Genomic DNA, 15,725 nt, shown 5'->3' with positions numbered 1-15,725 from the left:
TGCAAAATCCTTAAGTTATGGGTAAAACGGTCATTTTCCCACATGTAGAGAGTAAAATGAAAATTTTACTCTTTAAGTTAGTATTTTTCATATTTCAAATTATTAGTGATTTAGTTCTAACTTTTAGAATCACTAATTACAGTTCCTCGTGATCGCACTTGAAGTTTTATAAGAAACGCGGAGATCGAGGTAAGTTAGCTTTTAACTTACTAGCAGTCTACTGTGTATGTGTGCTAAGTAAAAGAACTACAGTGTATGTATGTATGTTATTATATGTGTCATGCCATGTCAAGTTATCATGTAATTGTCTATTATACAGAATTTATTCTGTCATCAATTTTTATCTGTTATATAATATATTCTGTTATGTATTACTGTACATTACAAGTACGTCATGCTAAGTATATCATCTATTACATGTAAGTCAAGTCATGTAATATTCACTGTTGCAAGTATGTCATGTTAAATATGTTGTCTATTATATGTTATGCCATGTTACGAAATGTTTCTATCTCAAGTTGGTCATGTATTCTAAGTTATGTTCAAGTCACGTTATGTTACGTCAGGACTTCAGTCCTTTCGTATTCCAGTCACATTTCATCTTGAGTACATTATGATGTGTAGAATACATGGGGCCACAACAACTGTGGAGTATGTATTTAACTACAATTGTGATGCGTAAAATACATGGGGCCACAACAACTGTGGAGTATGTATTTTTCATGTTAAGTCAAGTTTGTGTAGAATACATGGGGCCACAACAACTGTGGAGTATGTATTTTTAAATGTTAAGTCAAGTTTGTGTAGAATACATGGGGCCACAACAACTGTGGAGTATGTATTTAACTACAATTGTGATGCGTAAAATACATGGGGCCACAACAACTGTGGAGTATGTATTTTTCATGTTAAGTCAAGTTTGTGTAGAATACATGGGGCCACAACAACTGTGGAGTATGTATTTTTAATGTTAAGTCAAGTTTGTGTAGAATACATGGGGCCACAACAACTGTGGAGTATGTATTTACACGTAGAATACATGGGGCCACAACAACTGTGGAGTATGTATTTTTCATGTTAATTCAAGTTTCAGAGCAAGTTCATGCTAAGTCAAGTTTCAGATCAAGTTCATGTCAAGTCAAGTTCAGTTCATGATTCAATTTAAGCTATGTCAATTATGCTATGTTGTACGCTAAGTTATGCTTTAATTACTTATGAATTTGATTATGCATTTATGCTTTTACTGTCATACATGCATTATTAGTCTGTATGGAAGTTTTTTGTTAACTTGCTGAGATTTGTAATCAAATCTCACTGTGGTAGTCCCAACTACCATTCCCCCCGAATGGTAGATCTTGTTACAGGACCTGAAGGAGGATCAGGAGCTGACCAACTAGACACAGTCGACTGAACGACGGTGCGTCGTTAATGTTAATATAGTAGTTAAATTACTACTTGTACGATGGAGTTGCATCTCCAGTACTATTGGATCATAACTATTTTGGAATAGTGCTGTGATCTTAGTTATTCAATGGATCTTTATGTATGAAGTATGTTTTAAGTATTGGGATATTTCCAGTTTGGTGCATAGTATTGCTAAAGAAAAAAATTATCCGCTGCGAATATTGCATAATGTTAGATGCATGTTAGGATTATTGCATCTTATATGTCATGAACGGGGGCAGGTAACCTTGTGTTGCATGTCTCGATGCTTCAAATGTCCGTCCGATCCCAAACGAAATTTAGGGGCGTCACATGATTTGCCGGCATTTACATTATTTGCATTTATGTATGCACCAGTAAATATAAATTATTACCACCTCTTACTTTTTACGATGATAACTAAAATATTTTCTTGGCCTTTACATTATTACACTGGTAATAATATATTATTGTGTCGGCATTTATGAAAATGTCAAAAATTTATCAATTATATCCCGATAAATTATAAGTTTTTTCAGTATTTATATTATTACACTGGCAATAACATATAATTGTGCTGGCATTTATAAAAAAGTTAGAAATTTATCAATTCTGCATTCGTAAATAAGAAATTTTCCTGACATTTAGGCCGGTAATAATATATAATTATTTTGATATTCATAAAAAGTCAGAAATTTATTATTTATGTGATGATAAAAGATATTAATATAAATTTCACTTCGTATTTCAAAACTATTTTATTTATATTTAAAAAAATATATATGATCAATTAATTTTCTCTTATACTTTTATACTTTTCTAATGTCAATTCCATTTTCGTATTCTTCCAAATTTTCTCTTATAATTGTTCCACTCTTTTATTTTATTTTATTTTAGTCTTAAACATCTCTACATATTTTTAAATCATTAAAAAATATTACTGTTTTATTACTTTCCACCATAAGATACAACCAAAATCCAAAAAAGAGAAAAATTAGACAAGAGGGAGGCGTACGTACCATTGGCATTTGTTCATGAATTGTTTTATATGAGAGTGAATTAAATTCCAAGGGAGATAGTCACGTACGAACTAGTGGCACTTGCCTGCTTATAAGATAAGTTAAAAGTAATAAAAAGACTTCTCAACAACCTTTTCTAACTACGAAATCCACTTCAGTTACAAAATCTTATAAAATCATATTGAGAAGTCCTCTTTGATTACAAACTCCTAACTATAGAATCACGTACTTGTGTGGCTACTCGCTTGCTATAAAGAATAAATTAAAAGAAAAATTTAATAAAATATTATAAAATTAAAGAAAAGTAACAAGAGAATTGAAAGATTATAATATATGAAATTAATTCTTCAGAAACTCAATATTATTTCTTTCAATTTTCTTGTTGTGTCTTCACAAATGCTCCTCAAGGCTCCATTTTATAGTCATAGGAGTATGTATGATATTAAATAGATACATGAACTTAGGGAATGACAATACATGAATCATGAGGTTACATAAACATGGGAAATGGAAATACATGAAATCCGATAATATAATATCCATTCTATTAGCTAGCCCACTCTACTAATGTAAATATTGTCATGTGAGCCTCATTCTCACAAGGTGTGATAGCAAGAGTTTAGTCTCACCATGATCTGAACTTGCACTGACCTTCAAAGGTCACCACACCTTCTTTAATTTTTTTTTTCTCTTGATTGGTTTAGACAAAAAGTTAAAATAATTGCAGAAGTTTAATTTTCTCTTCCTGACTAGAAATAATTACTATAGATCTATTTCGTTAGGGTCGATCGAACTTCCTCATGAATCCTCACATGATAGTGTAATTGCACTATTTTCTATCTCTCTTTAATACTAAGTGGTCACTCATGTTAGTCCCATCAAAACGTTAGTTCAACTCTAAATATTTGAAAAGGATTGGCACTCATATCTTTAATTACGGTGTACTAGATTCTCGGCTCCGACTAATTACATATGGATATACTATATACTGAAACAAGAAAAAGTTTCTAGTATTTAGCTCACCAATCTTCATCTACATTAATACAACATAGAAACAGTATTATGTACAGATTAATGAACTATTTTTGCTATGTAAATTAATATTAATTTACCTGCTACTTATGATCTCTATGAATTTGAAAAATTAATATTTGTTTGCAAATATCGATATTAAAACTCGTTTACAATAACAAACAAGAATGACCCATGATCAAGAAAATTTCAAACTTGTGTTTCAGTTATGACTTTCCTCTCCTAGAGTTTCCTTTGTAGAGGTCTTCGTACTGCCCTAGTTCAGTTGGTCTTGGTCTGAGTTTTGCAAGTATGATTATGGAAGATGATCTTCTAGTCCTTTATACAAAGCTTTCTTTGACTGAGAAGGAAAGTGAAGATGTGGTTATCGAATCGGAGAATTTGGAGGAAGTGTTGCCTCGGGGAGAGAAGTGTTTGTTTATGCAACTCTTTACTGGAAAATATTTCAATTGGGAAGCGTTTAAGGGCATGATGCGGAAAATATGGAGGACTATCATGGGAGTTTGTTTTCGGGACCTCTCATCAACGATGTTTCTTGTTGAGTTTGACGATGTTAGTGATAAAGAGAATGTTCTAAGAGAGGGGCCATGGACTTTCGATAAACATCTAGTTTTGTTTGCTGAAGCGGATGGTAGACTTCAAGTACAACAGATTAAATTGGAGACTGCATCCTTCTGGGTCAGATTACATGATCTTCCCATTATGGCTCGGAATGTACATGTGGGTCAAAAACTTGGGGAGAAGATTGACATAGTTGAAGAAGTGGATCTGGAGAAAGGTGAAGTGGAATGGGGAGAGTATTTGAGAGTGAGAGTCAAGCTCAATGTGAATGAACCTCTCTTACGAGGATCTAAGCTGTCTGTTGGAGGTGGTCAGTCAGTTTGGATTCGGTTTTCTTACGAGCGATTGCCTAATTTATGTTAGTGGTGTGGGCGATTGGGTCACGTTGATAAAGACTGCAAAGACAGGGAGGGTATCTCTGGTATGGAAAATGAAAAGGATCTTCAACCATATGGTGTCTAGTTACGAGCGGGAAGCTTTAGTGAGAAGAAGAACTCAGCAAGGGGTCAATTTACAGGGGAAGCGAAGATGGATTCTGTTAAAGTGACATCAGGTCAGCCTAGTTCGTTGCAAGATCTTGCTCCTTCATCGGCGACAGAACTAGGTCTACCTGCCGGTAATTGTTTGGCCTGCATTTCTGGCTATGGTGAAACCGTAACGGTTACAATTCCCATGATAGGAAGTGATGCAGAGAAGATGGCTAAATTTCAGGAAGGAGCGTTACCCAGTAACGCCTTTCATGAGATTTTAAATTGCCCGACAAATGTGGCTGGTGTTAATGGGGTCAGTGAAGAAGGCGTTAAAGGGATCCTGAAGGGTGTGGATGGGCCTTCTGCTGGGGCTTTCGAAGAGGGGCTTTCTGGTGGGTCTTTTGAAATTAGGCTTTTTGAGATTCCGGTTGAAGCATGGCCGACTGTTGTTGTGAAGCCATACCCGTTGAGGAAGACTGATTTAGTACACGGAAATAGACGAAATAGCAGGCTGTCGTTTAATACTGAAACGACTAAACCTAATATCTCGTTTGAAGTTGCGAATCTGGACAGTGGTAAGAAGCAGAAACAGAGGAGCACTAACAAGGAAGTTGTTCGGCAGGTCAGAATGAAATACGAGTCTGAGAGAAGTACTGAAGCGCCCAATCTCAAGGATGTGGAGCTTGCGGGAAGCACTGAGCTATCGGTGGTGGCTGTTGAACAGCACCGTCGGCAGCCATGAAACTCCTAGCATGGAATGCTCGTAGGCTTGGGAACCAAGCCCACGAGGCATTCGTCACCTCTACGATCTGACCAAGAGGGAAGCACCCAATGTTCTTCTCCTTCAAGAGACAAGGCTTAGTGTGAGAGATGCTGAAAAATGTAAGTTCAAACTCGGTTTTTCCAACTGTTTAGCCGTTTGTTCAAATGGTAGAAAAGGGGGTCTTGCTTTATATTGGGGAAAAGAAGTTGCACTTTCAATTGTTAATTTTTCTTCAATTCATATAGATGCTGTAATTAGTGATGACAATGTAGTTGGGGGGCGTTGGTTTTTAACAGCCTTGTATAGGGTTCCTAAAACTCATTTACAGCATAGAACTTGGGCTCTTCTTAGGAGTCCTAAACGTTCAGGTGGGGATGCATGGTTAGTCATGGGTGATTTGAATGAAACGATGTTCCATCATGAAAAACAGGGGGGAATCCTAAACCAGAAATCAATTAGCTGCTTTCCGAGATGTAGTTGAGGAGTGTGAATTACGTGACTTGGGGTTTACTGGGTATAAATATACATGGTCAAATAGGAGAGAAGGTTCTTCCTGTGTCAATGAACGTTTGAATAGGTTTCTTGCCAACTCAACTTGGTGGAATTCTTATCCGAATGCGAAGGTAGTTCACGGCCTTGTGGCTTATTCCGACCATCTCCCAATTTGGTTGGAACTAGAGGGTGAAACTAATGTTCCTTATAAAAAGAAAAAACTCTTTCGGTTTGAGGAAATGTGGGTTGGAAATCTAGATTGTGAAGCTATCATTAAGGATACATGGAGGATGGGTAATGTTCACTCAAGATTGGAGGATGTGGCAGATATGATTAGGAAGAGTGGTGTCAAGTTGCAGCAATGGAACAGAAATAGCTTTGGGAATGTTCAGAAAAAGCTTCAACAAGCTAATTTGCAACTGAAACAAGTGTATGAGGATCATCAGGGGTTTGATGTATCAGCCTTAAATGTTGCTAGAAAGGAGGTTGCAATCTGGTTGGAGAGGGATGAAGTGATGTGGAGACAACGCTCAAAGGCTTTATGGCTAAAAGAAGGTGATCATAATTCAAGATATTTTCATATGAAAGCATCTCAATGAAGAAAAAAGAATCGTTTGCAAAGAATTCAGGATGAACGGGGGCAATGGCATGAGAGGACTCATATGGACAATGTAATTTTGGATTATTTTAGAGAGTTGTTCACTTCTTCAAATCCAAATGCTTCACTAGATTTTCTGCATGGTTTAAGAGGAAGAGTCACCTCAAATATGAATGAAGATCTGACTCGAGTGTATTCTGAAGATGAGGTTAAGATTGCATTGCAGCAAATGAATCCCTCTAAGGCTCCGGGCCCAGATGGCATGTCGCCAATTTTTTTCCAAAAATATTAGAAAGTGGTGGGCAGTTCTGTGACTGCGGCAATGTTGCATGCCCTTAACAAAGGTTCATTTCCTTCCTCTCTTAATCATACCTTTATTTCATTGATCCCAAAGAAGAAATCTCCAATTAAAGTTACGGATTATAGACCGATTAGCCTATGCAATGTGGTTTATAAACTGATTGCTAAGGTCATTGCAAAGAGGCTGAAACTGGTTTTATCTAATATTATTGGGGAATGTCAAAGTGCATTTGTGCCCGGGCGTTTAATTACTGATAACGTTCTTATAGCTTATGAAGTGATTCACTATCTGAGACTTAAGAGGACAGGGAGGAAGGGATTTATGTCTTTAAAATTGGATATGAGCAAAGCGTATGATCGGGTGGAGTAGGGTTTTTTGAAATCTATTATGGAGGTATTGGGATTTAGTGAGGAGTTTGTGAGGCTGATTATGCAATGTGTTAGCTCGGTTTCTTTTTCGGTGCTTATTAATAGAGAACCTAAGGGGCCTATTATTCCTTCTAGAGGGCTTAGACAAGGGGACCCATTGTCTCCCTATCTTTTTCTATTATGCTCTGAAGGGTTAACCTCTTTATTAAAAGAAGCGGGTTTGAGGCAACAACTTTCAGGTATTAAAATATGTAGAGGGGCTTCGAACATCACTCATTTATTATTAGCAGACGATAGCCTGATTTTTTGTAAGGCTGATTTAGAAGAAAACAGACGGATTCAAGATATTTTGGCAAAGTATGAGGCAGTTTCTGGTTGGCAGATAAACAGAGAAAAAACAGCAATGGTATTCAGTAGAAATGTGTCAAGGAGGACCCAAGAGGATATAAAAAATTTATGGGGTAATTCTGACATTCAGCAGTACGAGAGATATCTTGGGTTACCACCTTTAGTTGGAAGATCCAGAGGCAGAGCTTTTCAGTCCATTAAACAAAGGGTTTGGCAGAAGCTGCAAATTTGGAAAGAAAAATTGCTTTCTCAAGGGGGGAAGGAAATTTTGATAAAGGCAGTAGCACTTTCAATTCCATCTTACTCTTTGAGTTGTTTTCTTCTTCCTTCTAATTTATGTGATGATTTGGAGGCTATGATGGCTCGTTTTTGGTGGGGTCAAAAAGATAATGAGAGGAAAATACATTGGTTAAGCTGGAATAAAATGTGTACTTCTAAATCTTGGGGAGGTTTGGGTTTTAAAAAGCTGAAAATTCACAATTTGGCTATGTTAGCTAAACAAGGGTGGTGTTTGCTCCAAGATGAGAGTTCTTTACTCCATAGACTTCTAAAGGCTAAATATTTTCCATCTTCAAACTTTTTGACAGCCGGGTTGGGTAGATGTCCTTCTTATTCTTGGAGAGGGATTTGGGAGGCTAGAAAGTGGGCAATGGATAGGTGTAGATGGAGGATTGGAGATGGTACTTCTGTTAATATTTGGATTCATAAATGGATTCTAGGTCATAACTCTTTGGTGAAGGAAGGTTTTGAGATAAGAGGGGGAACTGAATGGGATTGTGTTAATACTCTATTCTCTGAAAATTTTGCTTCATGGGATATAGATAAACTTAGAGCTCTCTTTAATCCAAGTATAGTTATGGATATTCTAAAAATGACGTGTGGTGCTGTGAATAATGGAGATAAAAGGATGTGGGAATTTGAAAGAAACGGCTTATTTAGTGTTAGAAGTTGCTACCGGTTTATTATGGATAAACAAGGCTTTCATGAAGTTGAATCCTCTGATGCTATTAATCACATAATGCTCTGGAAATATTTATGGAAGATGCCGATTCCAAACAAGATAAAAATTTTTGCTTGGCGTGCTTGCAAAGATGGACTACCGACAAAGACGAATCTTTTGTTAAAACATGTTCCTATCAATGGGATTTGCAATTTCTGTAATGAGCAAGAAGAATGAGTTTTTTATGCTTTGGTGAGATGTAAATTTTTGAAAGGAGCTTGGTTGAAATTTCTACCTTCTTTGGATGCAGCATCTCATTCAAATATTTTTGATATTGCCTTTCAGTTTTGTTTGGATAAGCATTGGGATAGTCTATCTATTTTCTTCACTGTGGCTTGGGGTTTTTGGTATAGACGAAATAAATTTTGTCATGATCAAATTGTTGTTTCTCCCTATCATGCTGCTGATCATGCTTTATCTATGTTGAAAAGTTATAAATCTGTACAAAAGCAGAATCGACGGCAAGTGCAAGCTCTTTATCACTGGAAGGTGCCTCAAGAAGATTTTCTCAAGCTAAATGTAGATGGCTCTTTACATGTAGAAGCTGGAAAAACTGGAACTGGAGCTATTTTGAGAGATAACATGGGAAGAACACTGCTGGCAGCAGCTATACCGGAAGTGTTTGTTGATGAAGTGGAGCACATTGAACTATTAGTCATTTTTCGTGGATTACAACTCTGTGCAGGTATGGGTATTAATCATATCCAAGTAAAAAGTTATTGCCTCATGGTGATTAAAGCTCTAAACAAAGATAGTATGTCCAATTCTCTGTATGGTGGGATTTATTTGAAGATTAAACAGTTGTCTTCTTTGTTTCGGATTTGCTTGTTTACACATGTTTATAGGGAAGCTAATAAAGCTGCCCATTCTCTAGCTCAATATGGTAGACATGTTGATAGTATAACTACTTGGTGGGATTGTATTCCGGACTTTTTATCTCAAACCTTATGGTTTGATTTATATCTATAATCTTCTCTTTGATTTAATAAAGTTGGAAGCTTGAGTATCAAAAAAACAAAAAACTTGTTTACAATAATTACAAGGAATATTACATTTTGCAGCATCTAAAATAGCCGTAAAAAGTAACACATATGTCACAAAAAACTTTTCCCGTCCATTTAAATTCTGTAACAGCTAAAATCAGCATCAAACTCAACCCAAGCACAAGTTATATAAATTTTTTTTTTAAACTAATATATTTGGAAAGCCCGCTTGAGATCTAGTGAATATCTTTGAATAGGCCACGGGACTAAAATTTATTTTGGCGGTGTATAGTTTTTTAACGGACTTGATATTTAGGTTAAAAAATTTTTAATAGACCAAGTGAGATCTATTTCGAAATTGTCCTGAGAAATTTAAGGGAAGAATTGGACTATTTTAGTAGTTGAGTCAAGACTCCATTTTATTAAATGCTTGATCCATAAAAATATGGACAAACTAAAAAGATTATTTTAAATTACTCTAACCGGCCCAACCCTTTTATTAAGTTCATAGGCTACACATGACTTGGTCCAAATATTTGAAATGCGCCCCCAACGCCCACACCCGTTTGCTCTAAACCGGGAGACCAACGCGAAGTTATTATTGTTATTATTTTTAAACTCCCTACCATGTACGTCTCCCTCCCACTACATGCACGGCAACAATCCCTATATATATTCATGTATAAGCTGGATGTTCATTTGTTCCAAAGCTAGGGTTGCCGCAAGTAGTTTTTCCAGCAGCCAAACCCTAGGAAAACCAGCTGCCCAGCCACCGTGAACCCTGACGCCAGCTAGAGACTCTACAGCGTTATCCCCGAACGCACCGACGCCGCTGCCACCCAGCCTCCATCGCGCAGAAGCAGCCCGACGGAAACCACCCCACGTCCGCTCCTCCGCACGACGGAAACCACTGTCCAACTGCCCAGCCCCACGTGAAACCGGCAGCCACCTCGACTCCATTCCATAAACCGCAGCCACCCACAAACACGGCGACAAACCACCGATTTCACTGCTGCCTCCACGTCCAGGAAGCAACCAGACAATCCACCTCAACGTGCACTCAAGCATCCGCCCTACAACACCGTCGCCCAGCCACCGAAAACAACCAACGAGGGTGCTCTGTTTGCACCACACCGAAACAGAGGAACTAGTTTCCGCACTGTGAGCCACAAACGGCCACCCCACGTTGCCAGCCCCCTCCACGACGTCGCCACCTGCACAGAAAGCGCCGTTGGGCACCTTACGCATCCCAAGCCACCGCTCTCTCTCTCTCGGTAACCTCTCTTTTTCCCCTCACGCCGTGCTCTCTCTCTTTCGGTTCTCTCCGCTCTCATCACTCTCTCTCTCTCTCTCTCTCTCTCTCTCTCTCTCTCAGTGCTCCTCCGTCGAGATAGCCACCGTCCACCTCACCCAGCTCCGTCGCGGCTCCCTCTCTCTCGGTGAGCGTTCGAGTTTAGCCCAGGTCGCACGGTGTTTCCCCTCCCGTAAGCCACTGCCTTCCTCTTTCATGGTTTTGGTTTTTTTGTCTTTCCCAAAAAGTGCATGCAAGTTTTTCGTTATTACTAAAATGTCTTAAATCGTAGGTTGTTCTGTTACGTGTAGCCTTCCGATAAGAACCTTTTGATTAATAATAATTCTTGTTCCAGTCGCATGGGAGAACCACTGGCGTCCACGTGGGAAAATGGAACGAATCGTTTCATTCTTTTCTCTCCTTCCGTGGTTTCCCTTTCTTTTTACTTCCCCTTTTGTTTCCCCCTTTGTATATTTTTGAGAAACAAAATATTGTCTTCTTGGGTTTTAGACGCTTGAAAATCGGAAAGAGAACTCGAAACACACTGGCTGTGTCGACACTATAGTTGGCGAGGAAGTGAACACCTTGATTTTGCACAGATATATTCCAAAAATTTTTTCAAGAAAAGTTTCAATATATGGTGAAAAGAGAAACAAAATATTCAAAAGAAGCTCCAACACACAAACCACGGTAAATAGATCGAAGAGCTCACCCAACATCCATCCTTCTTCCCTAACCCATATTCCTCTATTAATGCACAACTACGAAGATGAAAAGAAGTGTCTCGCCATCTGCAGCCCAGTGTATTTTTTGGCATTTTTTGTTTGCAACTCAGTTTTCTCCATAGGTTGCATTTTTTTTTTTTTTTTTCCTTTCGAATTCTTTTGGATTTTTTTTTTTTTTTTAAATCCTGGGCAAAAAAACACAGAACTAGTCTATACAAGATATTCAAAGAAAGTTATATCATCCTTGTTTGACTGCCTCTTTAATTTTCTCACAGATTCTCATGGAAAAAAACAAGGAAAGAAAGAGATGAGGCAAGAAAACCAAACCTAGGAAAGTAGAATCTGAAGAAGAAAGAGAGAGAGAGAGAGGTCATAAAGGTGAAGGTGCTTGCTTTACATTTTAAATGTGGTCTGTCTCACCTGAAAAGAAGAAAAAACTGCTATGCTTCTCACCCGAAGAAGTTTTGCTTTGCTTACAACATTTTTTCTTTCTTTGCTTTCTCTTTTTTCCCTTTTGTTTTCATTTTTTTATTCTACGTAAGCTCCTATGCACAACCGATTACCTCCCGCTTGCACATATCTAGCAGTACTGTTTGATTAAATTACGCCAGTGCCCTTAGATGTAATGCATGATGGATATAGTTTTACACTTAAGTTTCACGTGGACCTTGTTTTTATTTTTTTGTGAGACTTACTCGGAATAAGTCAGCTTACCGTCTTTAAGTGGGATTGGGCTTGATATTTTAATTGGACTTAGTGTTTATTAATAATAATTTAGAAACTTTATTTTTCATACAATTCTTAAAAGATTTGAATTATGTTATTAATTATTAATTTGTTACAATCGTATTTTAGAAGTGAATAATAATTGTGTAACTTTATTTTTTTTAACAACATAAAATTTTATTAAGTTGATTTTATTAAACAAAATCTCTGATGGTACTTATATTAGTGAATATCGATTTATTTGAGAAGTTATGATATTTTAAAGTTACAAGAATTTTAGACTTTTAGGAAAATAAGTTAATTAATATTTTAAGTTTCACTATCGAAATACGTGTTTAATTAGAAATTTATGGAAGTTATGTGACAATCTTATAGGTGACGAGTAATATTCATTCAGCACAATCGTGGGAAAAGTTTGAAAAGATTAAAAGTCCAGGTAAGCGAAAATCTTATACTAGATTTTGCATAAAAAGAAAATGAAAGGAAGTTGATTTTGAAAATATGTATGATTACTTTGAAAGAAACTTGAAAACAATCTTAGATATGTGTTCTACATATTCATGAAATCTGTATAAAGAGAAAGTATTTTTGTTAAACTGATTTAGACAAGAGCTTATTTTGACATTCTGTTTTTGAACTGTGCGAAAAGGGTGAATATGAAATTTATGAATATTTGTGCTTATGATGCAAAAATGTTCTGAATCTATTTTTGAATATATGAAATGATCTGAATTTGTTTAGTACTCTGTTTGATATGACGTGGCATATCAAAATCTTGGCATGATTTTCTGATTCTGTATCTAAATATAATATGGTTGCAATTATATTTCTATTATGTATCCATTAAAGTTTTTCCATGAAAATAATAGTGGTATACGACCCCACCATGGGTATAATAGTGGCATACGGCCTTGCCATGGGCACAATGATGATTTATAACCCTACCATGAGGGTTAAACACGATATTTGTCTCGTTGTGATGCTTTGGTATGATATGAAGATATGTCTCAGATTTTGATATGCTAAAGAATTTTTTAATAAGAATGTTTCTGAAAGTTTCGCTCTTAAATTTTGATAACATATTTTGATTTTGCATTTTGAAAGCACATATTATAATTATGCATTCTAAAAATGAAAATGTTTATTCTGCATTCTGAATTTTGTAAATGTTTATGTTTACATACTAGTATATCTTTCTGCTTATTGAGTTGTTGATAACTCACCCTTTATCTCCAAAATATCTTTTAGATATTTTGAATGTTTTAGTTGAAGTTCAAGAATAGTGAGCATTGGTAAGACTATGTGAGTATAGTAGATTAAATACAAAGAGGGCACTTTGATGATTAGAGAACTTTATTAAGTAGTTTCGTTTTGCTATGTTGATTGGGTATTTTAGAAGGTTGACTTTTATTTTAAGACTTTGAGGTGTTCTTAGTTAATTATTTGGGAATAGTTGGTTTAAAACATTGAGATATGTGTTATTGAGAAAATTGAGTATATAGACATATATTGTTGGAATGTGAGCTTAAGTGATAGGCAGTAAGTCTCCAACTCATCCAGGAATGAGGTATTACAGATTCGCACATAGGTGGACAGTAATAACAAATCTCAAAAGATCTTTTATAGAGATTTTATTTTTAGAAACAAAATAAATCAATATTTGTAATAATATACATAGCTACAAATAGTCTAAAATTTTGTCACAAAAGTTTACCAACCATTGTTAATTATTACTAGTAGATAAGGCCATGGATGTTGTTGGACACACTGCTCAAGCATCATCTCAACATGAATACTGCTAATTTTAGGATAAAATCATCTCCAATCACCCACTTCAAAAGCTGTATTATGTCTAGTTTTTCAATTAAACTTAAATATCCCCAAAAGTAACCCAAATCTCAAACAACGTGTACAAAATCAGTTATTAAACTCCATTCTACCTAGTTTCTAGTCCTCAAGGTTAGAATCTTAATTTTTTTTTAAAAAAAAATTCTCAATAAATTATAAATATCCTCAACAAGTCACATGACTCACCACTAAAACATTGGAAATGATCTTAAGCATCAATAGATCAATACAACCATAAGGCAAGAACATAAAATTAATAAGAGAATAGAAACTCACAAGGCTACTAAATCCATTATAAATGGGGAACTCCCTTTTGCAACTCTTGAGTTGGATTTATCCAAATATAACTTGTATACTTGAATTTAAAAGTTTGGAATAAAGAGTTTTTAATTTTTATTTTTTATTTTTTTGCAAAACTTGCATGAAATAACTTTATGTTAAAATTTTAATTTTAGTTTATAAATCTTGATACTTAAATTTATCACTTATTTTGCTTTACTTTTCAAAGTTCAATATCATTTTCTATACCAAGTTTTTAGTTATTGATGATTTTGCTTTCTAGTTCAGTTCTATTTTTATATTTCAAATATAGTTAAGTTATGGACAAAATTTGGATAAAAAAACCTCGGCATACAAAAGAGTATGTTGATGGTGTATATGAGTTTTTGAAGTTTGAACATGAGAATTGTCCTACAAATTCGTTGATTTATAGCCAATCTAGAAAATGTGGATTATGTATGCTATTCATGCCCAAGATAGTATATGATCATTTGATTATCTATGAAATTTCTCAATGTTACATTATGTGGTATGGTTCTGGGTAGAGAAAAGGGGAGGCATTTTACCATGATACTAATGCCCAATACAATAATGAGCAAACACACAAAGACTCTAGTGGGATGACAACCATGTTACATGACGTTTTTCCTATGTTTGATCTTGAAATAGTTGAAGGTGGGTCTGAAATAGGTGTGGAAGTAGGAGAAGCTAGAGTGCAATATGAAAATTAACAAGGTTTTAATGAGAGAGTTAATAAATTTTATAATATGTTGAAAGATGCTAATGAGCCACTATATAAAGGGTGCACAAAACATACTAAGTAAAGTGTTATCATATGTCTTTAGAATATGAAGTGTTTGGATGGATAGATTAAAAATATATTTACAGAACTTTCTGAATTTGTGAATGAGCTGCTCTCACTAGCAGCATCATTGCCTAAAAATGCATATGAGGCAAAGAGCCACATGAATGATTTTGGGCTTGGATACGAGACGATCTTAATATGTCCCAATGGTTTTATGTTATTTTAGAAAGATAATGAGAATCTAGAAATATGCGTGCTATGTGGAGCATCAAAGTGGAAGCAAAAAGAGTATGGATGAAAGGTCTAACGGAGAAAAAAGAAGTTCAGCGAAAGTATTACAGTAGTTTCCGTTAAAACCAAGATTGCAAATAGTTTTTATATCATTGAAGACATTTTCATAAATGAAATGGCATATTATAAGCTGCACAAATGATGACTTATTTAGGCATCCAACAACAGATGGATTGGCTTAGAAGACGTTTGATTCACAACATTAGGAGTTTGCCTTTTACTTCCGCAATGTTAGACTTGGTTTATTTATGAATGGCTTTAATCCTTTTGGTAACATAAGCATTTCCTACTATACCTGACTTGTTATGTTGGTACTGCATAATTTACCTCCTTGGATGTGCATGAAACGATTAACTTTCATGCAATCGTTGATTATATCAGACTCATCATCACATTCAATGAA

At 35.7% G+C, this 15,725-nt stretch overlaps 1 protein-coding gene across 1 annotated transcript; it reads left to right on the top strand.

Annotated features, from left to right (window-relative positions):
* Positions 1–3,770: 3,770 nt before the first annotated feature.
* On the top strand, positions 3,771–4,397 carry LOC122298799. The gene has a single exon (XM_043108653.1). It carries the CDS (start codon positions 3,771–3,773, stop codon positions 4,395–4,397), a length of 627 nt encoding a protein of 208 aa, XP_042964587.1.
* Positions 4,398–15,725: the final 11,328 nt, after the last annotated feature.

This window comes from Carya illinoinensis, chromosome 16 (assembly GCF_018687715.1).
Source record: "Carya illinoinensis cultivar Pawnee chromosome 16, C.illinoinensisPawnee_v1, whole genome shotgun sequence".
NCBI lineage: Eukaryota > Viridiplantae > Streptophyta > Magnoliopsida > Fagales > Juglandaceae > Carya > Carya illinoinensis.
This window is presented reverse-complemented; position numbering and strand designations above follow the sequence as displayed.

What these genes read in the sequence shown, in the direction of transcription:
- LOC122298799 (XM_043108653.1), top strand. Translation starts at nt 3,771, where the DNA reads ATGGAAGATGATCTTCTAGTCCTTTATACAAAGCTTTCTTTGACTGAG.